The following is a 25,816-nucleotide window of genomic DNA, read 5'->3' as shown; positions in this document are numbered from 1 at the left end:
TTACAAGGCCTGCTCTCATGGACTTGATGTCCTGGATCTAGGTCCAATTTTTGGAGAGCGTGAGAACTTGTTTTCTGACTAGTCAGCGGATTGTCTGGCCTTGGGTCAGATCACCTGTGGCCAAGATTAGACAGCGGTACAAATCTGGGCCCCTCAGGACAGTGGGCAGGACAGTTTACAGATAACAGGCTCCTCATGGGAGAGGTAGTTAACCTGCTCATTGCAATTCTGAATTCTCCACCATAGTTAAGAGAAATTCACTAGTTTGAAGTAAATTAATCACTCAGATAGAGTGTAGGTATTCTGGAGAATACAGTCAGCACCTTAGGGTGCAGAACTATTTTACTTTACAATTTTAGGTGATTTTTAACCATTTCTTTTTACTTGAAAGAGGTGTTGTGTGAATTTAATTCTTGGGATATTTGTGTTTGTTAATAATAAAAATATGCTGGCATGTAACAAATATTCCCACAGAGAATTATAAGCTATTAGAGAAGTTTCAGTATTAGATGTTTCATTTTTAGTTGCTTGGCAGACAGAGTCTCATGGCAAAGTGGTTTTTTTTTTTTTTTAAACTTTGAATTACAGGCATTTCAAAGACCTACAAAAGTAGAATACGAAAATGTATCCTCATGCACGTATTACCTATCTTCAACAGTTATCAGTGCACGGACAGCCCTATCTCCTCTGTAATGCTGGCCATAACACTTGCCTCACACCTGTTCACACACTGAATTATTGTGAAATAAATCTCTGAAAATCTTGGGGAGCCTGAGTGGCTCAGGTCATAATCCTGGGGTCCTGGAATTGAGCTCTGCATTGTATTGGTCTCCCTGCCCAGTGGGGAGTCTGCTTCTCCCTCTCCCTCTGCTCCTACCCCAACTCATGCTCTCTCTCTCTCTCTCTCTCATAATAAATGAAATTTGAAAATCTTATTTTATCTGTAAATACTATACAGAGGCTTTTTAAGAAAGCATGAACTGATACCACGTTATATCTTGAAATTATAGTAATTCCCTAATATCAAATGCCTTATCCTATGCAGATTTTCAGATTATCTCACACAGTTTGGTTTTTTAAGATTTTATTTATTTATTTGTCAGAGAGAGAGAGAGAGAGAGAGCACAGGCAGACAGAATGGCAGGCAGAAGCAGAGGGAGAAGCAGGCTCCCTGCCGAGCAAGGAACCCAATGTGGGACTCGATCCCAGGACACTGGGATCATGACCTGAGCCGAAGGCAGCCGCCCAACCAACTGAGCCACCCAGGTGTCCCACACACTTTGGTTTTGTTTCATTCCAGAGAGAGAGAGAGCCTGAGTGTGATGATGGGGGACACTCCACTCAGTGTGGAGCCCAGCGCGGGACCCAGTCCCATGACCCTTCTCTCTCTCAGTTTTTACAAGTGTTGTGCAGAATCAAGATCCAAATGAAGTGCACACGTTGCATTTGGTTGACTTGATTGTTCAGTCTGTTCTAGTCTATAGGTTTCTTCCTTCTTTCCCCCTTTGTAATATTTTAAAGAAAACCAGGTCTTTGTCCTTATAGTTTCCTATATTCTAGATCTTACCGGTTGTGTCTTTTCTGGTATTGATTCATATGTCCTTATGTTACATATGGAGGTTTATTTACATTCAAGTTAATTACTTCTCAGCAAGAAGACATTCATAGGTAGTGTTTATAGGTAGTTATTTTTGTATCACATCAGGAAACATTGTAATGCCTGGTTCTGTCTTTTGTGACTACATTGGTGGGTAGATTTGGATATTGTCAGCCCAAATAGAAAGCATTTTTTAAAGAACTGAATAGAACTATCATATGACAAGTACTATAGACTGTGTATGGATATATGTGTGTATTTTAAATTTTGTTTTGGTAACTTTTACCTCCCCGTTTCACTACTGACCTTAGGATGACAATGACCTATTAAAACAGCAACTTAAAGATTTCCAGAGTCACCTGAACCATGTGGTTGATGGTTTGATTCGTCCAGAAGAAGTGGCCGCTCGCGTAGATGAGCTAAGGAAAAAACTGAAGTCAGGAGCTGGGGAAACGAGGTAATGAAAAATCAGGACCTCCAGGTGTTGAGGTTGCTGAGTGAGGAACAAGAGGTGCATAGAGACTCACCTTCCCAAGTTCTGTTAATGGCCGAATTCTTTTGTAAGCGTTCCTGTGTCCTGTGTCCGTGATTGAGACACAAGATTGCTTCGTTCAAACTGCCTATAACTGATCTTTTTTCTACATTTTAAATCTTTCATACTTTTTGGTATTATTTAATTTAAAAAGCAGGAAGTTTTAAGAGTAACTCTTTCTTGGAAGCTCATTGCATATGGTCAGGAAGTAGAGCCACATTATGCATTTTAAGTAGAAAATAAATATCAAAAGCAAGACTCATTTAAATACATGAAACAGACATTTATTCTTTGAGCAAACATTGGTGGCCCCCTAGGAGCCTGTGATTTCAGAGTGACAGCAGTCCTCAGCTAAAACAATGATTTACACTTAGGAGGCACTGAGTTGCTGTGACTGATGATCCTGTTCCAGGCTTCCAGACAGCTCTCTCTCCTCCTGCACTGTTACCAGCATGTTTGCACCCGGCATCTGACACCAGTCATAAAATTCACACCATCTTTTCTTTCCCCTTACCAGAATCCATACTTCCTCAGATGTCTTAGGGAAAAGTCTTGCTGATTTGCAAAAACAATTCAGTGAAATCCTTGCACGCTCCCAGTGGGAAAGACAGGAAGCACAAGTAAGGGAGAGAAAACTCCAGGAAGAAATGGCCCTGCAGCAAGAGAAGCTGGCGAGCGGGCAAGAAGAGTTCAGGCACGCCTGCGAGAGGGCCCTGGAAGCACGGGTAAGGAGCGGGTGAGAGGCAGCTGGAGGGAGGTGTTTGGCCAATATTCCTGTTTTTCAACAAATTGCAATGCTTCCTTCTCAAGTAAATACATGTTATTTTCACTCTTAACCAGTCAAACTGCCTGTGACTGAAAGTCAGCTGTGAATGTGGTTACTGATATCAGTCAGGCTTCTTTGTGGCTGTGTTTTCCTTGTTTTGGAAGCAGGTGAGAAAGAAATATTTCTGAGCATGCAGGCAAACAACACTACATTGCTGGGGTGTGGTATCATGCCAGAATCTGATTTTTTGGCTGTCATTCTTTTAACAATGATACATCCATTAAAGTGGATTCTAGAGAACATTCAAGATAAAGCCATGCCCTGTAACTCATTAGTACAACATTTCATTACCCTCTTTTAGTAAAATGAAATGTGATTCTCTAAAAAGATTTTATTTTGCTTAAAAATCCTCTTTGAAACTTGATTTCCTCACAGATTAGTTTTGATAAGAGGCAGCACGAAGCAAGAATCCAGCAGTTGGAGAATGAAATTCACTATTTGCAAGAAAATCTAAAAAGTATGGAGGAAATCCAAGGCCTTACAGATCTCCAACTTCAGGAAGCTGATGAAGAGAAGGAGAGAATTCTGGCCCAACTCCGGGAGTTAGAGAAAAAGGTAGGAAGACTCGGAAAACGTTACACCTCTGTCCCCACGCCTCGGTCTTGCCCCCCACGAGCAGGCCTTCTGTGCAGGGCCTGGTCCAGAGGTTGCTGGCCCAGAGGCCGACTGGACCCAGGGGAGACCGGGATGCATGTGGTCAAATCAAGGGCCTGAAACAGGTGATGTGGTTGATGAAAACGAGCGAGCTGGCATGTGAGGAGTGACCTTAGAGCATGAGTGCTGATGGCTTGAGTTTGCCTCTTCTAAAACCCCTTGCCCAACTGGACACATCCATGGGAAATTACTTTTTAACTCTTCAGCTTCCTTTCTGACACGCTGGCCTCTTTTTGCTTCTCCATCCCACCTCAACCGTCTTCTCCCATCGTTACATCCTCCCCCTTGGCCAGTTCAGAAACTGCGCCCGCCACCTCTGAAATCCCATGCTGCTTGTAAGTCTATCCACTGACCCCACACTGACAATTTTTCAACGTCATGGACAACTCCAGGGCATGAGCCCCACCTTTTCTATCTATTAGGCTTTCCTGTCCACCTTCCTCATCATCGCCCGACCTAAATTCCGTGGCCCTCCACTATAGCCAATTTTGCAAATATCCTCAAATCCGTTGTCCTTTTTTCCTGTCTCACTTGCCTGACAGAACTGCAGCTATATGCTTTCTTTGCGCTGATACCCATGCTGAGCATTTCTGCAGAAAAATGTCACCCACCCAGGCATACGGTATCATTATAATCTCTTGGTCATCAACCTCAAATGGGCAGTGTTACCCTTCTCTCTGGTCAGTTCACTCTCCTGTGCTCCACCGTTTCATACCTTGTCACTCCCTTCTCCTAGCCCCAGCGAGTGACTTGCTTCATACTTGACCAAGAACCTTTCAGTTCCCGAGTCCTATTGTATCTGCCCCCAAAATATATCTGGAATATAGTTCCTTTTTTCCTTCTCCGATGCCACCACCATCCCAGTCTAGCCATCATCTCTCTTCTGAACAACTGGTACGGCCACCTGACCGAGCTCCCGCTCCCACCAATGAGCCTGCTCCACAGAGCCACCACCGTGCTCTTTCAGAAACAGGCATTGACTCTTGTTAGTCCCCTGTCCCCTACCCAGCCATTTCCCTCCTCTCAGGAACTTCTGTAGTTTTTATGAAAAATACCTAAATTCTTAAGCCTATGAGGCCTGACATGATTTACCTCTATCTGTTCCCTCCTGTTTTCACCAGGCTCCTTCTTTCAGTTCCTCAAAAATGCCAAGTTCTCCTAGCCTTCCCACATGCCATTTCCTCTCCTGGACCATGTTTCCCCACCCTTCTCTCTGACTGCCCCCTCCCCACCATCTCCGTCTTTCTTGCTGTTCTCTCAAAAAGTACCCTGCTCTGTCCCTTGATAGTTAGTAGCCACCATTTTGTTATATATTTGTCTGAGCATTTGTTTATTATCTGTCTCTCATAAGCTCCTTGAGGGCAGTAGCCCAGTCTGCTTTACTTACCGCCATCTCCCAGGGCCTGACTCAGCAGTCACAAGGGTCTGGTCCATCACTTGGTGATGGTACCGGGAAATGGTTTTCCAATGAGTAAATGAATCTGTGATTGATCGCTTATGGTTCTTGACTAAGAAGACTGATTTCATTCTAAGTTTACCACACAATTTTTAGTTGATTTTATTTATTCATTCAGTCAATGACTATTTATGGAGTACCTCCTTCGTGCCAGATATTATCATTCTAGGTGTGGGCTGGGTAGTAGTGACCAGAATCCCTGCCCTCATGGAGCTTGTGTCTTCATTCACTGCTGCCGAATGACTCACTGTTCATGAGTCTAATGAGTTCATGAGTTTAATGTTTCTTTTATTTTAGAAGAAACTTGAAGATGCCAAGTCTCAGGAACGGTTTCTTGGTTTAGACAGAGAATTGAAGAAACTAAAGAAAGCCGTGGCCGCCTCGGATAAGCTAGCCACGGCTGAGCTCACCGTTGCCAAAGACCAGCTCAAGTCCCTTCATGGAACTGTGATGAAAATTAACCAGGAACGAGCAGAGGTGAGTCCACGTGTCTAAAACAAGCTTCCACAGGCACTGCTGCCCCAAAACCTAGCCACTTGTATTATTGCTCTTTTGTTATAGACTTTGGTTATCTTAGAAACCACTGGAAAGTTGTCTCTCTCCCGTCAGACCTATGGATTGTATTTCATCACAGCCCTGCCTTGGGTCCTGCCCTTTCCTGAGCCCTGACAGGAACCATCAAATGAAACATACTCTCCCCACCTCAGAGTGTAGAGCTCTGCCTCAGGAGATGGGTGTGCGTACACACCTGAACCAAGGTTTCAAAGGCTGGCCTTGTCATCCTTCTGAACCCCAGACTTTTCATCTTGTGCACTCAGATAATAGTGACCTCTCGGGCTATTCTGCCTTCTGACTGAAATGCTGTCTCCAGCAGTTTGAAGGGTACAGATGCTCCTGAGATGAAGATGATAGTTCATAGGAGAGACAAGTTAATAATGGGAGTCCAGAGAGACCCCAGTCATGGAAGACTGGAGATTAGTGAAGAAGAAGTTAGCTCTGGCTCTTTCTGATGCAGCCCCCCCGGCCACCTGGCCCCGTGGAGGGGTGGAGCAGGCTGCCAAGTGATGGGAACAGCGCAGGACAGGGTGGGACCCAGTGCCACATACTCCTGGGGTAGCCAGCCTGGCAATTGGGCGAGAACAAAGAAGTCGATCTGAGAGGAGGGGAGACTTGAAGAAGACAGCGAATGACAGCAGTGCTGCCTTTCCCCTACCTCTGTCCCAGTAGGAGCTGCAGGAGACCGAAAGGTTCAGCAGAAAGGCAGCGCAAGCGGCCAGGGATCTGACCCGAGCGGAAGCAGAGATCGAACTCCTGCAGAACCTTCTCAGAGATAAAGAGGAGCAGGTCAGTGCCAAGTCTCTGAGATCTCCTCTGTATGGGCCTGTGTCGGTTCCTAAAAGACAAAAGTAGCGGAGGTGACCGCTCAGAGAATTTGGAAGTGTGCCAGGCAGAGTGCGATTTCAATACATGGAGTGACGTGGCATCCTCATGAGGAAAGCATGGGTAAAAGTTCTAGAAGTATTAAATCGAGTTGCAAGGATAAATGCATCTGGGATAGAGTATTTGTGGACAACTTTGTGTATGTGATATTTTAACAGTATCAAAATCAGATGGAGAAAATAGATGTCGGCACTGGAGGAGCGCACTCACAGGTGGCGGAGATGGAGAAGCTCAATGAGACAATGGAGAGACAAAGGACAGAGATAGCAAGGCTGCGGAATTTGTTGGACCTCACCGGGGCTGGTAAAGTATCAGGCTTTGATTTGGGTAGTTGTTCTAAAATCAAGTCAAATCACGTTAAAAAAAAAAAAAAAAAAAGATCATCCTGTTTGTTTTTCACCATAGCAAAGTTATTTTAACTGGGATAGATCAAGTCCATGCTTGCTTTACAAGCTGTGATAATTAGCTTAATGAATAAAAGCAAAGAATTTAAAAAACACTTTATGTAAGTGGAGTTTTAAGAAACTTAATTACAATGAGACAAGAGATTTTTTGAATTTTCAAAAGAAACAATGTTTACAGATCTGTTTTCTTTCTCTGGTTCAGTTTATAAATGAACAACAGAGGGGTTTATTTGTCCTCTTTAAGTGTTAGCAAATACTTAAACTACCATGGGACAGGCTGAAAAGTCAGCTTTGAGGAGCTGATCAAAGTCATTGGCTGCCATGGCATCACTCGTGTACGTGAAATAGATGACTTCATGCCCAATTTCACAGACTGGCATTCCTTCGCAGATAACAAAGGAAGCTTTGAAAATGTTTTGGAAGAAATTGCCGAACTTCGACGTGAGGTTTCTCATCAGAATGATTACATCAGCAGCATGACAGATCCTTTCAAAAGACGAGGCTACTGGTACTTTATGCCACCACCATCATCATCAAAAGTAGGACGTCTGTGATGCTGGGAGTGTATACTGAATTTTCTTGAAGGAAATGTGACAATGCTCTCTTCTCCCAATTTGTGAAGAAGGTGTCAAGAATAATATGTCTAAGCTAATGCATTGAGGTTCTTAAGGGTCCTTAATATTTGAGGTGAAAATAGGGCCTTCTCAAGAGTATTGCCATTGCCCATTCCTGCTCAGGTAGCATGTTGTGGGTGCCTGATAGAAGATACTGCAAGGGGATAAGGTGATGAGCCCGGACGCCCTGTTGGAAATGGGTATAAAATTGTGCAGAATCTGATAGAAAACTGGGTGCCTGGATTTCATTTGATTTTAGCTGACGTTTCATTCTGTGTTCACTGAAATCTAAGTCAGGCGCTGTGTGGGGTGGGGAGGGTGTGCCGTGAGGAATGGTCTAGCCCTTTCTCTCCAAGAGTTCATGCACTGGTGGGGAGACAGGTACACCTGTGTGATTACCACAGTGGCATGCACGTGACAACAGACTTGACCTGTGTGCTCTGGTATAGAGAAGTGTTAGGGATCCCTCAGTGGGGAAGTTTAGGAAAGAAGGCATCACACACAGTCACGATGTCGGCACTTAACCCTCAAGGGGTGGCCTTTTAGGAGGGAGGAAGGTATGGAGGGGGGAGTTGGTTTAGCTGTGGTGAGTAGCCTTGTGGGGCTGGACGGTTGGATGGGAACAGTGAAAGGTGAGTCTGGAAAAGTAGATTGGGCTCATGCTTTTGAAAAGGGCCTCAAAATCTCTTGCACTGACTTATGGAGACCTTGGGGACTGAGGCTGTGTGTACTGTGATCGGAGGCGTAGTTTAGGAGGAGTAATTGGGCTGAGTGTGGGAGCCCGAATTGCGGTGGGTGAACTTGGGGCAGGGCAGGGCGGTGCAGGGGCGCTATGTGAACTCATTCTGTGAGGGACAGAAGCCGGAGCTAGAGCAGTGGAGCTGGAGAAGAGATGGCACTGAGGGATGTTCAGGAGACAAAAAGCCAAGGTTTGGGGCTTGAAAGTGAGGAGAGGACAGTAAGTGGCCCACATCCAGAGCAGAGGGGCTGGGTGACACCCTGCTAGGATCAGCTGGCAGGCAACAGTCAGGGGGAAGGGGCTGACATGCTAGGATCCCAGGGCTGTGTCGACTTAACCAGAATCCAGACAGCCTTGACAACCATGGTTGGAGGTGGAATCTGTGTAGGTTAGATGTAACGTGGTAAGGCTGAGCTGGCCGAGGGTTGGGAAGCAGAGACCTGTTTATGACTGGAAAGGAGGGAGGGTGGCGGAGTAGAGCCTCTTGGCCCACACCAGGCTCCCAGGACAGCAGGAGATTAATATCCCAGATGGCCTTGAAAATTCACTGGTTTCCTTGGCCTTCGTTGGTGGGCTGTCAAGACAGCAGGAGACTAATATCCCAGATGGCCTTGAAAATTCACTGGTTTCCTTGGTCTTTGTTGGTGGGCCATCAAGAACAAGGCAAAAGGGGAGAAGCCCCCAGGAAAGATGAGTACTGGCGCAGAGAGGCCACACTCAGGCCATTTATCTGACTTGACTGGGTAATCATGTCTGTCTTCTGTCTGAAAAATGAGAATCAGAATCTATGAAAAGAAACCAGTTCTTTCTCAACTTTGCCACATCTCAACTTCGTTCTAGACTTAGGCATTTCTCCAACTCAGCCTTTTCATTTCTGATATATAATGGGCTCTTCTATCATCTATTTTAGGTTTCCAGCCACAGTTCCCAGGCCACCAAGGACTCTGGTGTCGGCCTAAAGTGTACAGCCTCAACTCCTGTTGGAAAAGCACGTCATGGACAGCAGGATGGAAAAGAGGACAGTGGGCCTCCACCTGTTTCGGGATACTGGGTGTATTCTCCCATCAGGAGTGGGTTACATAAATCGTTTTCAAATAGAGGTAAGTTAAATCACAGAAGGGAAGTTGCATGTCTCTTGTATTGGTTCCCTGAAATCCATAAGACACAAGCCAGACTCCTTAGCTTATTCTGCATGACCTTCTGTGCTGGCCTTGGCCAGTGACCTCTTGTCTCACTTCCCATTACAGTCCCGAAATCAGCCATCCCAGCTGCCTAAGATCCCCACAGCATGCCGTGTGCCGCTCACCTCCCTGTTTTAAACTTGTTTAGTAGAAGGTCCTTCCTTGGGGCGCCTGGGTGGCTCAGTAGGGTAAGCCTCTGCCTTAGGCTCGGATCATTTTCTCTTGAGTCCTGGGATCGAGCCCCACATCGGGCTCTCTGCTAAGCAGGGAGCCTGCTTCCCCCCCTCTCTCTCCCTGCTTCTCTGCATGCTTGTTATCTCTGTCAAATAAATAAATAAAATCTTAAAAAAAGAAAAAATAAAGAATGTCCTTCCTTCCTCTCCTAATCTATTCCTGCTCAACCTTCAACAAGATTCAGGCCCACAAACAACACTCCTCTATGGAGCCTTCCTCCATGCTGCCTCGCCTGCACTCCTGGGCCATGGCAGGTGCCACCATTCTTGTGTCATGGTGGTGGTTAGCTCGGCTAAAATGAAGGGTTACAGGTCCATCTTCTGAAGCTCCGAGAGGAAGAGTCAGACTTGGGAGTCATTCCTCGCTCTTGCAGTGGCTAGCTGCGTGATCCTAGGCAGAGTGTTCTGCTCCTCTGAGACTGTTGAGTGTAAAAGGGGAATGCCACCTTCGGAGAATGTGTTTATTCAGGAGCTATTTATCGAGTGCCTGCTGTGTGCTAGGCTGTGTGTCAGCAGTGATAAATGTAGATCTTGCCTGTCAAGGAGATAACCAGGAGAGCCAGCAGCTTAGAGGGCCGTGCATCATGATCGTGGTGAGTGCTGAGAGCTGTGGGTCTCACTGCTCCTTTCTGTATCTCTGTTGGTCTCTTCTGTAGCCTGAAGCAGGCACCCAAATGGTTGCAGAATAGATGAATGAATGAAGAACCCCCCCCCCCAAAAAAGGAAATTAACAGATAGACATAAAAAAAACTCAATTATCAGCCACTGAAAATATATGAATCCCTGTTTTGATCAACTTTTCAAAACCGCTTTGACCTTTTTTGCAAAATTTCATTCTCACATCTTGGGGATTTGGGCCTAAATGCTGCCATTCTCTGCTAAATTTGTTTGTCTAATAAGCCATGGGGTAAAACACTCTTCCGTTTATTTCTTTCAAGATGCAGACAGCGGAGGAGATAGCCAGGAAGAGAGCGAGCTAGAGGACCGAGAGGACCACCCATTTGTACCTCCTCATGGATACATGATATACACTGTGTTTCCCGACGGTTCGCCTGTACCGCAGGGCACGGCCCTATATGCGCCCCCTCCTCCCTTGCCCAGCAGTAGCCAACCTCTCAGCCCCGGCACTGTTGTTTATGGCCCACCTCCCGCTGGGGCTCCCATCGTGTATGGGCCTCCACCTCCCCACTTCTCTGTACCTCTCATCCCCATGGGGGTGCTGCATTGCAACGTCCTAGAACACCATAACTTGGTAAGTGGAAAGACACAGGATCCCCTGTCCACACTGCTTCCACAGGAGACTGAATAAGGGTATATATGTAATGATTTGACCTATTTATGAACAGATTATGTCCCAAATGTGTTCATAAGATTTGTGTTTAGAATGGAGTAAGCATTCTCTTATTAACATACTCTTGTGGACAAGAGTTAGGATACCAGGCCAGTCTGCAAATGCTTTGTTTAGTCATCTTATAACAAAAAATACTTTCAGTCCAGAAATTAACCATTTTTGGAGAGCTTATTTTATATTTTCTAGGACAAGTACTGATGTGTACATGGAAATATATTCACATAGTAGTGCCTGTGCTTGTACACACATGTCCCTGCACCTAGACACGCATCCACATGTATGTGCTTGTGTATTCACACGTATGAGCAGCAAGGTTGTGGTGGGGATTATCTCTGGGTGGTGAGATTCATGATTTTTTTTTTCCATAATTCTTAGCTTTTTGTTTTTCCCACTTAACATTACAGGCATTTCCCCATGGTTTTTAAAAGATTTTATTTGACAGAGAGACCTAGCAAGAGAGGGAACACAAGCAGGGGGAGTGGGAGAGGGAAAAGCAGGCTTCCCGCTGAGTAGGGAGTCCGATGTAGGGCTCCATCCCAGGACCCTGGGATCATGACCTGAACCGAAGGCAGATGCTTAAGGACCGAGCCACCCAGGCGCTCTCCCTTCCCATGGTTTTACAAATGTTTTTAAGCAGCATTTTTATGACTGCATAACATTTCTTAACATTTGTAGATAGTCTAGTTGACCTAACTGCCTAAATTTTTAGTGTACTTCATTTTGTTAGGCTAGATTACTAGTAATTCTAAGGCTAGATTACTTGCTAATCCCTAGCTTGCTTTGTCAACTCTATGGTTCTAAAGAAGTAAAATGCACTACAAACTCCTCCTTCAAACTCAAGAAACTTAGAGCTCTTTAGATTTTCCTTTTCCTCCCAGGAGATTGAGAGGAAGACAAGGACCAGAACAAACAATCGGTCAGGCTGGTTGCCGGGGGCCTGCAGGTGCTCACGTGGTTCAAACATTAGTCACCCACGTAGGCCTGCAGAGTCTCAGTGCACATGTGTTTATGTGTTTACAGCAGTGCAGTCAGCTTGGCATGTGATTGATCCCCTCTTAAGCTGGTTCTGTTACCCGCGAGCAGTACCCAGATGTCCTGTAGTTTCTCACGTGCCCTCCTAGACCTCTTTGCATTTGCGTGTTCTTTCTTCAGCTTAGGTCTTCCCCATGTCCTTTATTCTTCAAAACACAGGCAAAAAACCTCACCCTCTGGGCAGCCTTCCAGACAGCTCCCCTCCCCGGGCCCAGAGGAGGGAGAGACCTGTGTCTCTCTCTTCTGCTACTTGCTGTCCTCTGGAGATAGAGATTATGTGTAAGAGGTGCTTGGGGAATGTGTATCAACCATAGTTGGGCCGATGGGGAAGTTAAAAGCTCTCTGCATCAGTTTCTTCTGTGGTATGTGGAAAATTGGCCTGACTTAATGTTTCTTCTCACATTAAAGTCCTAGAAGCTACCACCATTTTCCTGTTGTAGGTAGCATCTTGAGCACAGTTAATTGCAGATTTTGGCAGGAAAGAAGAGAAACATCAACTGATGTTCTCAGTACTGCTTTTTTTTCTTTGTTCAGGAGAATGAAGTTTCTAGATTAGAAGACATAATGCAGCATTTAAAATCTGAGAAACAGGAACCGTGCATGAGAGCATCTAAGTGGCACTCGGAGAAAGAACTGGAAGAACTGCACCGTAATATTGATGGTCTTTTGCAAGAGAAGAAAGACTTAGAGTATGAAGTAGAAGAATTACATAGAACTATCCAGCAACATCAACAGCGAAAGTAATTATTAGCCATTTTATTTTTATGATTCCATCTTATTTTTTATGATTTATTTTATGATTCCAATTTTTATGTATATTCCAACTGTGATATTGGCTCATTAAGATAACCTAAATCAGTGTTGTCCAGTAGAACTTTCTGTGATCGTGGAAATGCTGCAGATCTATGCTGTCTGGAACAGTGGTCACTAGCAACATGTGCCTGTTGAGCCCTTGAAATGTGGCTAATGGAAGTGAGGAATAGAGTTGAATTTCAATTAAAGTAGTAGCCTCGAGGCGACTCCCAGGGGGTGCAGTGCAAGTCTGAGTTCTCTTGGCCAGTAATCCCAATCAGCTCTTCCTGTAGGCCCTCTTGGGGAATGGCACGGCCATCCACCCTCCCCAGTTACTCTGGCTAAAAACATGCCCGGTGTCCTCAGCTCCTCTTTCTGCACTTTCCCAAGCCACCAGATGGTGTCCAGGTCCTACAAATATACACAAAGAGCTGTCAAGCCGGTCCCCTTCTTTAATCACTGCTGCCTTGGCCTTTAATCATGTCATCCTTGGTTGTTGTAATAGCTTCCACATTGGCCTTCTGTGTCGAGCCTCTCCATTCTACCCTCGACGTAGCTTAGATCTGAGCATGCCACTCTTCCATGTGATGCAGTCCCAACACAATGCACCCCACCCTCCAGATCTGAACCCTGTCTGTCTCTTACCTTCTCTCCCACACACCCTGTCTGCTTTTCTGTGGGTTCCCCAGATACCACATCTTCTCCTGCCTCCCATATGTCCTTGCCTAAAATGCTTTCTCTACCTGCACCTAACCCCACCCTGTCTTTCCAGGTGAAGGTCAGGGATTCCATCTCACACAAAGCCTTTCTCATCTCCGACTCCCGCAGTTTGGGGCTGGCGACGTTGGGCGTAGTACTGTTGATGCCATGCTGTGAGGAGCCCAGGAGGGTAATGGCTGGGCTTCCCTCCTTGTGCCCTGGCATCTGGCACAGGGCCCGTTAACAGATGCAGTATCTGCTGAGTGCATCAGATAGGTAGAAGCCCATCTTCTGCAGTAGTCCGTGAGTTATGATTGTTCCCCAGTTTTTTGTCGTGTAAGCCAGACTGGCCCAGGCACCAACGTTGGGGAGAGATCTATGGAGGTCGCCGAGGTGAGTGAGCTGTGATCTCTGCCTTCTAGGAGCTCACATGTGACTAGCTAATAGACCTGGCAGGGAAAAGCAGGGGTCACACCAAGAAAAGATGGGGACTAGATGTCTGAAGTTTTCAAAGATGATTATGCTGTTACTTTTGTAGGTATGTGATAGGGGAGAGGGTTTTTATTGTGAGGTTTTTTGAGGAAGGAAATAAGACAGCGGGATAACTACCCTTTCTCCTAGTTTTAAAAGTATATTAAATGATCATTTTAAAGGATTTGGATAACACAAAAATGTCCAAAGAAGACTATAAAGATCATCTGTGTGTCTTCATTTAAAGAGAAAGAATTTGTTAATGTTGATGAATTCATTTGCATGTTTTTCTGTCACGGTTTCCATTTGCAAATAATTTTGACATATTAGCCTTGAGTTAGTGAGTCCTGTGTCTTGCTTTCTGATTTGTCAAATACTGTCACTATAATTTTACTCTAGCAGAACAGAGTAAATCACAAAATTAGGTCGTCTTTGAGGCAGCTGATGAGCTATGACTTGACAGACAGTTTGAAGGGAATGGATGACTAGTATGATAATAGTTTTATTTTTATACCACAGAAGAATAGAAATATCAACATTGTCTTGAGAAGTGCTGACCAAAATAAAGACGAATCAAAAAAGATGAAACAACTACATCATATTTCATACATATTGTGTACTTACTGTCAACAGTGAACAGTGTACCATGGGTTTTTTTTTTTAAAGATACTTTTTAGAAAGATTGTGAATGCATGCAAGAGCAGGGGGAGGGGCAGAGGATGAGGGAGGATGAGGGAGAGTGAGACTCTCATGGAGACTCCACACTGAGGACGAAGCCCGACACGGGGCTTGATCTCACCACCCTGAGATCACAACCAGAGCCAAAATCAGGTGTCTGACACTTACCCGACTGGGCCACCCAGGCGCCCCCAACAGCATACCATGTTGAATGAAAGTGTAAACATAGGCCTTGAACGTAGTCAAATGCAGCTGTCTCTCCCACTGCTTCTCATATGAAATTAGAAAATCATCATACGTCTTCTTATCAGGCTACAAGGGTCTATATCGTCCGCATTTAAAGTGTCTTAATGTGTGGGCGTATGATTTTTTAGAGACTTCATTGATGGAAATGTTGAAAGTCTTGTGAATGAACTAGAAACAGAGAAGTCACTCAAACACCATGAAGATATTGTCGATGAAATTGAGTGCCTCGAGAGGACCCTTCTGAAGCGCCGCGCAGAGCTCAGGGAAGCCGACCGGCTGCTGGCGGAGGCCGAAACGGAACTTTCGTGCACGAGAGAGAAAGTATGTTCTGTTGTGGTCTGGGGTGAGGCAGCTTACTGTTGGCGGCATGAAGGACTAGGAAGAAAACAGACCAGAACATGGTCCCCTGAGGCAGACGGCTGGGTTTCAGGCCACTATTAAAGCTGTGAGAGTTTGCGTCAGCCCCCTAAGTCCCCAGCTTTGCACTCCTCATCTGTCAGGCCGAGAATAGGAAAGCTGTTCAGTAAGGGTTAAATGAAGTAGCATGTTTTTTAAAAGATTTTTATTTATTTTAGAATGGGAGAGAAGAAGCAAGAGTGTTGGGGGGGCAACAGAGCGAGCGGGAGAAAGAAGCAGATTCCCCACTGAGCAGGGAGCCAGATGTGGGGCTAGATCCCAGGATCCTGGGGTTGTGACTTCAGCCAAAGGCAGCTTAACTGACTGAGCCATCCAGGCACCCCTAAGTGAAGTAGCATATTGAATGCTGCTCAAGTCATTGAGTTCCTGACACACCCTACTTCCTTATCCTGTGTGTGTCTTTTAAAATTGTTTGGGCTCAGCTAGCTCTGTGTATTAAATAGGTCAGTCTTATATTCTAAAATAGCAGTGTTATCTCAGAAGACTTCTTCCTACTATTACTTTGTTCTCCAAGTGGACATTGCAAAGTCAAGTATGTTTTGGTCTGAGGTCGTGTTCTTGAGACTACAGCACAGGGGGAATCAAGGGGGGAAGGGAGCTCCCCGTCACTGGGGCTCTGTCCCGGCCACACACTGGCTGTTTGATGAATGCCACTTCCTTTAACTTCCCTGGCATCCTGCAAGGTGGTGGTTAGCTCAGTTCAGCAAGGCGGCGCAGGGAGGCTGGTAGCCAGCCCAGGGGCACACAGCTGAAGTTCTGCTTCACCAAGAGACCTTTCTTAGTCTGAGGAGAATTCCAGAGTGTAGAAGTCCCAGACCCACATGGAACATTTCAGGAACTACCATTTGTATGTTGTTATTTCAACATGGACAGATTTAAATGAATAGAAATCTAATACCTGGGAACTGTAATGAAGGATTTATTAAAGAAATTCTTTGAGTGATGGCTTTAATAAGAATGGGAAAACATCCTGGTGTCTTTTCAGATGACCAGTTCCTCCTTCTGTCACACGTTACATGATCGTGAGAGAACATGGGCGTGAGCAGGATTAGAGAAGAATTTACCACTGGTATATAAAAGAATGTTAAAGCTATTGGTAGTTGACAGGTAGTAAGTGAACCGAGGCTGGTGAGCTCTTTCCCCTTCAGCCTCCCAAAATGACTCAGGGAGGCAGCTTCTTAAGGGGGAGGAGGGTGGGAGAAGGTGATGTGTTTTGTAAAGATGCCAGGTGTGTTAAAACTTAACCTAGAAACAGACCAAAAACTACTTAGAAATGTGACTTTCTGGAGCATGTAGTGCATTTTGTCCAGTGCTTTGCTGATGAAACTGATAGGAACCAGCTCTGGCGTGGAAGGAAGGACAGTGAAATATCTGGCTGTTATGAATGGGGAAAGATGTGCTGTCTGATACTGTGGAATATTACTCAGCCATCAAAAATGAGGTCTTTTAACCGTTTGCAATGACGTGGTTAGAACTAGAGGGTGTTACCCTAAGTGAAATAGGTCAGTCAGAAAAAGACAAATATCAGATGATTTCACTCATATGGAATTTAAGAAACAAAACAGGTGAACAAAGGCAAAGGGGGTAAAAATCAAATAAGATGAAATCAAAGAGGGAGACAAACCACGAGAGACTCTTAGCTCTAAGAAACAAACTGAGGGTTGCTGGAGGGGAGAGGAGGACAGGGATGGGGAAACTGGGTGACGGGCGTTCAGGATGAGCAGGGGGCTGTGTGCAACTGATGAACCTAATAGTGCACTATATGTTGATTGGTTTTAAATGAAAAAATATATATATCTAGCTGTTTAGGAGCTTGCCAACCCTTTTCATCCACACGGGATATTTAGTAGACTAGTTTAACATACGCCTATGAGTTTAATGCAACTGCAGAACTGGAGCTTTCTGCCTGAAGGTGAGTCACTGCTCAGCCAAGTGCAAACCAAACACTATTTTTGGACCTGTGGTGACATTGTTTTAAGCCTCTTATTTTAGACAGAGAAAGGAAACCAAGTTGATTTTTTAAAAAAAATCTGTTTTTGCCAAATCTTTTATAGGAAGACTTTAAATACTTCAATAAAAATATTTAGTATTTGTGTTTGTCTTTAAGTCAGTGAGGTTTTATTTAGCATGATAATACAGTACAGCAATAATCTCTAAGAGGAGGGAATATTGATAAAAGCCGTTTGTTGTCACTTAATTGGGAGATATTTTTAAGTAAAAAAATAGCCTAATAATAGGTTATTTTTTTTTAAGATTTTATTTATTTGTCAAAGAGAGAGAGTGAGCACAAGCATGGGGAGAGCGGCAAACAGAGAGAGAAGCAGACTCCCCACCGAGCAGGGAGCCCGATGTGGGGCTCAATCCTGGGACCCTGGGATCATGACCTGAGCCGATGGCAGACGCTCAACCAACTGAGCCATCCAGGCGTCCCTATACAGACTATTTTTAAGTAAAAAGATTCACTGCCTCCCTACCCTCAAGGGACTGTTTCTCTTTTGGGTAGCCCTTTTGTCTTTGTGGGCACAGATATAATTTTACATAGCTGCTCTTAGAGTAGTGTACCTTTTAAAAGAATTTTTTTCAGCCAACATAATAATATCAACATTTGTTGCTATGTTGTCATTTTAAAGGCTACACAGTACTCTGTTGTGTTGATGTGTTGTCATTTACTAAATCCATTTTTGTCAGGTCATATACCAATCTACAGTGAGTATTTTTGTGCAGTAGTTTTGACTCCTGAATTCTTTCTGAGAATTGGAGAAGCGTGAATGAACATCTTTACCGGTCTTCTTGTCTTGCCTTGTTTTCTGAAAGAGTTGTACCAGATTATACCACAATAGCTGTGAGGGAGAATGGTGACTGAATTGCTTTCAATGACCGTGTCTTTTTTAGACAAAAAATGCCATTGAGAAATTCGCCGATGCCAAGAAAAATTTATTGCAAACTGAGAAAGATGCTGAGGAGTTAGAAAAGAGAGCCCAGGAAACCGCTGTTAACCTTGTCAAAGCCGACCAGCAGCTCAGGTAGGTGGAGTCCCTCAGCTGTTGAGTGAGATGAGAAGTTTGGTTCTGACAGGCTAATAATCGCCTTATGGTAACTGGCTGGTTAAGTCTAAGGGGCCTTGGAGAATAAGGCAGTGTGTTTTAGGTTGCTCCAGGCTGACACAAAGGATTTGGAGCAGCACAAAATGGAGCAGGAGGAAATCTTGAAAGAAATAAATGAAGTTGTGGCAGCAAAAGATTCAGATTTCCAGTGTCTCAACAAGAAGAAGGAGGTCCTGACAGGAGAGTAAGTACAGCCCCTGTTGGGCACACGGGGCTCGAGCCGGAAGACGGCGCTGGGGGTCCAGCCTCCCTTCGGCCCCACTCTAGTGCTGCTGCCGGTGTTTGCAGGCTGCAGAAGCTGCAGAAGGACATAGAGACCGCGCAGCACAGTGAGGATCACCACCTGCAGGTCCTTCAAGAGTCCGAGAGCCTCCTGCAGGCCAAGAAGGCTGAGCTGGAAAAGCTGAGGAGGCAGGTAGGGAAACAGATGCCTTGAAAAACCAGCTTGTGCTGCTTTGAAATCCACATCATAATGTATGATTGTAAAAAGTAATGCCTGTTCGATGGTAGAAAAGACTGGAAAATACAAAAGAAAATATAAAGCACAAATGAGGCTGTATCTTTTAGTGATTAAGAGTGGAGTCCAGGGGTACCTGGGTGGCTCAGTGGGTTAAACCTCTGCCTTTGGCTTAGGTCATGATCTCAGGGTCCTGGGATTGAGCCCCATGTCGGGCTCGCTGCTCAGCCAGGAGCCTGCTTCCCCTTCTCTCTGTGCCCGCCTCTCTGTCTACTTGTGCTCTCTGTCAAATAAATAAATAAAATCTTTAAAAAAAAAAAAAAAAGAGTAGAGTCCAGGGGCACCTGGGTGGCTCAGTGAGGTAAGCCTCTGCCTTCAGCTCAGGTTATAATCTCAAGGTCCAGGAATCGAGCCCCACGTCGGGCTCTATGCTCAGCGGGGAGCCTGCTTCCCTCTCTCTCTGACTGCTTGTGATCTCTGTCTTTCAAATAAATAAATAAAATCTTGGAAAAAAAAAAAAAAAGTCGAGTCCAATCCACATTTGGATCCCAAATCAATAGAATATGTTATTGAGTGAAGGAAGCAAGCCCCAAAGCAGGATGCACCCTGAGATCACTTATGCTAAATGTGCTTATGAACACTTGTGCTTGTATTTTTAGTCTATATCAAAGTACAAATCAGTCATCTGATAAGGAGGCATTATGAATATCTTCTGTTTTCTTCCTTTCACATGTCTGCATTTTCTGCTTTTTAAATAAATACATGTGTACTATCCTTAAAATTGTAAATAATTTTTTCTTAATTTACAAAATGAGTTTTTAAAATCCCTGCCTGACTTCCATTGCCAAGGTAGTTGTTAAATGGAATAAGGTATAGACATGTGTTTTGAAAACCATAAGCTGAGGGATAATCATTATTATTATTATATTGTTATTTTTGCTGTGCTTTGAGTGCTTTTATGTAGATGAGCTCAGGATCTTTATCAGGCATTTTGTGCATGAACCCCTGGCCTGGCCCTCCTGACTCATGTAGCTGGGATAATTACAATTAGGCTAGTTCCTAATTTCCCCCACAACCGTTAGCTGGACTGGATATTCTCCATCATAGCAAGCCCTGAAGGTTGCATGGCCTTTGACAAGCTTTGCATTCTTCCCTTTTTTTTAATGCAGGTGTCGGGTCAGCAGCAGGAGATGGCCATCTTGGACAGGCAGGTAGGGCATAAAAAGGAAGAGCTGCATCTCCTCCAGGATAGCCTGGTCCAGGCCAAAGCTGACCTCCAGGAAGCTCTGAGACTGGGAGAATCCGAAGTAACTGAGAAGTGCAATCACATTCGGGTGTGTTTTTCACTAGATTTTCTTAAGAGTCCTAGGATGATGTTAGAGATTTATTCTGAGATATTTTCATTGGTTTCCTCTCCAAATGCAAATATAAATTGCTGAATCTGGACCCTTCTGTAGCATCAGTTTGATGTGGTGTTACGTATCTGGGCTCTGGCTGTGTGGGTAGCTCCCTCTGCCACTGTGCCTTTTCTCATACCATTTCTTCTCCAGGAATTTTTTTGTGAATGTTCAGATCCTACCCATTTTTCATGGTTCAGCTTGATATGCCTCTAAGAAGACTTCCCTGACTTTTCCCTTACCTTGGAAGGAGTTTTCTCTGTCTCCTGAGTTTGGGGGCACTCTGCACATTTCCTTGGGCATCTTAGGCTTTCATGATCATGTTTGTACTCCTTGCCTAAATCTCCTCAAGGTGTTCAGACTCCTGAGGGCAGGAGACGTACCAGATTCAGCCTTTTCTTTCTATGACAAATTGCCTTACACAGAGTCAATACTGCTTATGCATTTTAAATGAAGGTAATGTGTGACTTACTTTCTTCTATTATACAGAAATATGTTGGTGTAAAATAGAATACAGTGCTCTTCTTGACATAAAAAGCAAAACTGAACTTGTTTCCAGATTAGAATTTTTATGAAATGAGATAGTTAATAAAAAAATTGATTTCAGGGTAATTTCTATTCATAATTTTGTAAAGTGGAGTTGACTTTTTTTTTTCTCTTTTGGCACAGGAAGTAAAATCTCTTCTGGAAGAACTCAGTTTTCAGAAAGGAGAACTGAATGTCCAGATTAGTGAAAAAAAAACTCAACTTGCATTCATAAAGCAGGAAATTGAAAAAGAGGAAGAAAATCTTCAGGTAGTTTTAGGACAAATGTCTAAACATAAAACTGGTAAGTTTAAAGGAAAGCAATCATATAAAGTTGGAGTTTGGAAATATCTCTATTCGAGATCACAGAAAAAAATACAAATGGTGGAATAAACTTCTTTTAAAGTTCAGCTTTGTTTTTAGATGAGCAAAGAAAAGCAGTATTGTAAAAGGAATACAGTATTTTCTGCCATTCAAAGCTTACTGATAAAGTTTATTTAAGAGCACAGTAGTCATTATAATTACTGACCAGGGTGTGGAGAAGGAAGAACACTTAACAGGCTATTTGACAGAGAAAATTGGGCCAATCCTGCAATGTTTCAAATCTGAAAATTCATGCCTATTGAACCATGTAGCCCATTTCTAGTTACTGAGAGAAAGGAAGCATTTATATACCTTGCAGCAGTATTGTATTTACTTAGTAACACTTGATTTCCTTGTTTCACAAATTAAGCTACCTGAGTTGGTTACTTGCAGCAAAATTTATAATGAAATTTGGAAATTTGGCCAATCTAAAAGCCATATTTTCAACATTTAATGGCATGCAAAAAATGCTGATTGGAAGACTGAAAGAATAGATGTAAAACTGAATATAGAGCATAATTCCAATTTACGGAATGAAGACTGAAAAAATAGATGTAAAACTGGATATAGAGTATAATTCCAATTTATTTGGAAGATATGTGCATGTGTGTGCACACACTCCTGGAAGGAAATAAATCAAATTGCTATTGCTGTAGTGATCATCTTTGGATGGTGGGATAATAATGGGTTTTCATTTGTTTCTTTTTTTCTTGAAATTTTCCACAGTGAGCAAATATCTGTATAATCAGAGAAGGGAGTTAATACTTGAAAATCTATATATTTTTTTGAAAATCTTTATTTTAAAAGATAAAAAATTGTTGGGGGCGCCTGGGTGGCTCAGTGGGTTAAAGACTCTGCCTTCGTCTCAGGTCATGATCCCAAGGTTCTGGGATCAAGCCCTGCATCAGGCTCTCTGCTCAGCAGGGAGCCTGCTTCCCTTCCTCTCTCTCTGCCTGCCACTCTGCCTACTTGTGATCTTTTTCTGTCAAATAAATAAATATTTTTTAAAAAAAGGTAAAAAATTGTTATTCGAATCTCAGCTTATGTATTTTAACATTTTACCCATTTATTTTGACTAAAATTCATTTAGATGAGGTAATTGCTCTGGAAACTAGAACTTTGTTAATGTTTTTGTTAAAATGTTTTAAACAAAATTTAACAAGTTAATGTTTAGCAATATTTAAAAGGATTTTTTTTTTTTTTTCCATTAAAACAGTTAGCTCCAGCATGCCTCAGTGGCTCAGTTGGATAAGCCTCTGACTTTGGCTCAGGTCATAGTCTCAGGGTCCTGAGATCGAGCTGTGCTTCTAGACTCCCTGCTCAATGAGGAGTCTGTTTCTCCCTCTGCTCCTATCCCCTTTTGTGCGCACGCCTCTCTCTCTCTCTCTCTTTCGCCTTTTCTCTTTCAGGTAAATAAAATCTTTTTAAAAACACAATTAACTCCATTAATTCAGCATAATAGATATGTTTTGATGACCTTTTGTTTCTTGTATCAACAGCATTATTTTCTGTTTTATTTTGTAAATGTTTTCAACTACATTTAATAGCATGGATCATGCTCTGTTTCTCTTAGAACTAAAGAATATTCTGGACATGTTGCAACTTGAAAACAATGAGCTGCAAGGTTTGAAGCTACAGCATGACCAAAAGGTGTCTGAGTTAGAGAAAATTCGGGTTGAAGTGCTAGAGGTAATAAACAAAGCCGTTTTACCCTTAGCCAATTGCAGTCTTTCTCTTGAGCATGTGTGAGTCCGCTTTTATCTGTTTTAGGAGAGACTGGTGTTAGAGAATCTGCAGCAGACAGCCGTGCAACAGAAAGGGGAGATAGAGTGGCAGAAGCAGCTCCTCGAGAGGGACAGACGGGAAGTAGAGCGGATGACTGCCGAGACCCGAGCATTACAGTCGTGTATTGAGTCTCTGTGCAAAGAAAGGGAAGATCTTGAAGAAAAACAGGATAGCTGGGAAAAGAAGTTGGCACAGACTAAACGGTGAGAGCAAAACCCAATAAGCTTGCCAGATCCCTTCCTGAAGACTAAAGTATAATAAACACACTATAAGAAGGGAATGGAAATGGAGAAAAGAAAGTACTCCACGAACTCAGTATCACAGTACAGCTCACCAACAGCATTTCTGGGTGGATTTCCTTTTGGGCTTTTCTTTTTCCAAAGCACATTTTAAAATAACTTGTTGTGGATTTTTTTAGGTAAAATAACAAATGCTAGAAGATGTAGCTGAGCGGAGAGATACCTGTTTGTGGGTGGAAAGGCAATATTGTTAAGATTCGGTTCTCCTCAGACCGATCTATAGATTCAGAACAATCCCAGTCAAAATCCCAACAGGCTTTCAAAATAGAAATTGACAATCAGGTTCTGAAATTCATGTGGAAATACACAGGATGGACATGGAATAGGATCTAAAACTTTAGCTATGACACCAAAACAACCGTGAAGAACAAAAGTTTAGGGCTAACACTACCTGACTTCAAAACTCAGTATACAGCCATGGTGATCAAAACACTATGATACTGGTATAAAGACAGAAAAAGCAATCAGTAGAACAGAATAGAAAGCCAAAAGTAAGTGCACAGATGTGTGGACAAATGGTTTTGATAAAGATGCAAAGGCATCTTTTTCAGTAGAGGAGAGATGGTCTTTTCAAAAAATATTGCTGAAATGATTGTATATTCAAAACCTCAAAAATGAACTTCAGCCCACACCCATATTCATTACCTCAAAATGGACCATAAACATAAATGTGAAACCTAAATATTTAAAACTTCTAGGAGAAAACATAGGAAAAAAACCTTTGTGACCTTGGGTTAGGCAGAATTTCCTAGATAGGACATCCAAAGCATGGTCCATAAAAGAATAAATTGGTAAAATTGAACATCATCAAAATCAAAACTTCTCCTCACTGTCAAGATAATGAAAAGACATGTCACAGACTGGGAGAAGAATCTTTGCAACCATGTATTTTCAAAAAAGGACTTGTACCCAGAGCATGTATATACAAAGAACTCATAACTCAATAATGAGAAAACAAACAATCCAGTTTTTTAAATGGGCAAAAGATTTGAGCAGACATTTCACTTAAGAAGATGAATGGATGGCAAATAAATACATAAAAAAGATGTTCCTCATCATTAACCATTAGGAAGATGCAAATTAAAACCACGATGAGATAACACTATGTACCTATTAGAAAGGCTAAAATTAAAGACTGATCATACCAAATGACATGGAACTTTCATACACAATTGGTGGAAGTGTAAAAATGTTAGACCACTTTGGAGAATAATTTGGCAGTTACTTAAAAACTCTTACATATATTGGCCAGAAGAGCTACCATTCTACTCCTCGATATTTATTCATGAGAAGTGAAAGTGTGTGTACATACAAAGAATGATGTACTTTAATGTTCATAGCAGCTTTATTTAAAACAGCCAAAACCTGGAACCAACCTAAATGTCCATCAGCTGGTGAATGGCTAGACAAATGACTGTGTAAACATATCCTGGAGTACTATTTGGCAATAAGAAGGGAATGCAGGGGTCGCCTGGGTGGCTCAGTTGGTTAAACAACTGCCTTCAGTTCAGGTCATGATCCTGGAGTCCTGGGATCGAGTCCCGCATCGGGGGGCCCCAGCTCCATGGGGAGTTTGCTTCTCCCTCTGACCTTCTCCCCTCTCATTCTTTCTCTCTCTCTCAAATAAATAAATAAGTAAATATCTTTTTAAAAAGAGAGAGAGAAGAAGGGAATGCAGTACTGACACACACAGCAGCATGGGTGCACCTCACAGTGACTCCTCTCAGTGACATAAGCCAGACAGAAACCAGCCTACACTATAGGACTCTGGTCGTGTAAAAGAAAGCCGGCTCGTGTACATCTGTTTTTTGGACAAATCCTATCGCACAGTTGTGTTTCCTGTTTTCTCACTTATCAGAAGCTAGCCATCTATTTTAATTGTGAGATTTGGGGAATTCTGAGTGTTGTCCTTGTTGTTATTCTGATTTTTATAAAACTTTAGTGAGTCACTTTTCAAAAAACCTCGTGTTTTAGAAAGCTGAAAATAAGATGTCTTTTGGAAATGAGTTGAAGAATGTGAAGATTTTTTTTTTTAATATTATTTATTTATTTATTTGACAGATCACAAGTAGGCAGAAAGGCAGGCAGAGAGAGAGGAAGGGAAGCAGGCTCCCCACTGAGGGGAGAGCCCAACGCGGGGCTCGATCCCAGGACCCCAAGATCATGACCCGAGCTGAAGGCAGCGATTTAACACACTGAGCCACCCAGCGCCCCAGAAGAGTGTTAAGGTTTATAATCATTCATAGTCTATAACCATCCAGTGAAAGGATAACAATGTTCCTTGGCTGTGTCTTGTGCGCAGTTGGACCTTTTATGTTCGATAGTCTCACTTACTCTGCTTGCGCGGTAGGGTTTTAGCAGCTGCAGAAGACGATAGCAGAATGGAGCAGGCAAACTTAGAAAGATTGGAATTGGATGTCAGAAAGCTGCAGCAGGAGCTAGACCAACTTAACAGAGAGAAGCTCTCACTGCATAAAGACTTGGGAGCAGTGCAGCAGCAGCTACAAGGTATGAAGCTGCCCCT

General features: G+C 43.3%; 1 protein-coding gene across 6 annotated transcripts in view; it reads left to right on the top strand.

Moving 5' to 3' along the window:
- Positions 1–25,816, top strand: part of CNTRL (centriolin) — an 88,833-nt gene that overhangs the window by 51,559 nt on the left and 11,458 nt on the right. For 5 of the 6 annotated variants that reach the window (XM_059141616.1, XM_059141617.1, XM_059141615.1 and 2 more), the window contains 19 exons: positions 1,909–2,054; positions 2,647–2,854; positions 3,331–3,510; positions 5,363–5,542; positions 6,293–6,409; positions 6,664–6,808; positions 7,300–7,448; positions 9,173–9,362; positions 10,615–10,928; positions 12,594–12,799; positions 15,074–15,266; positions 18,255–18,385; positions 18,510–18,650; positions 18,755–18,881; positions 20,093–20,257; positions 20,990–21,149; positions 22,782–22,897; positions 22,979–23,196; positions 25,643–25,800. In XM_059141616.1, the coding sequence (XP_058997599.1) occupies positions 1,909–2,054; positions 2,647–2,854; positions 3,331–3,510; positions 5,363–5,542; positions 6,293–6,409; positions 6,664–6,808; positions 7,300–7,448; positions 9,173–9,362; positions 10,615–10,928; positions 12,594–12,799; positions 15,074–15,266; positions 18,255–18,385; positions 18,510–18,650; positions 18,755–18,881; positions 20,093–20,257; positions 20,990–21,149; positions 22,782–22,897; positions 22,979–23,196; positions 25,643–25,800 (3,244 nt within the window). The remainder of the gene's footprint in view (positions 1–1,908; positions 2,055–2,646; positions 2,855–3,330; positions 3,511–5,362; positions 5,543–6,292; positions 6,410–6,663; positions 6,809–7,299; positions 7,449–9,172; positions 9,363–10,614; positions 10,929–12,593; positions 12,800–15,073; positions 15,267–18,254; positions 18,386–18,509; positions 18,651–18,754; positions 18,882–20,092; positions 20,258–20,989; positions 21,150–22,781; positions 22,898–22,978; positions 23,197–25,642; positions 25,801–25,816) is intronic. The other variant, XM_059141618.1, reaches the window with a different exon arrangement.

Source organism: Mustela lutreola, chromosome 12, assembly GCF_030435805.1.
Source record: "Mustela lutreola isolate mMusLut2 chromosome 12, mMusLut2.pri, whole genome shotgun sequence".
NCBI classification, from domain to species: domain Eukaryota; kingdom Metazoa; phylum Chordata; class Mammalia; order Carnivora; family Mustelidae; genus Mustela; species Mustela lutreola.
This window is presented reverse-complemented; position numbering and strand designations above follow the sequence as displayed.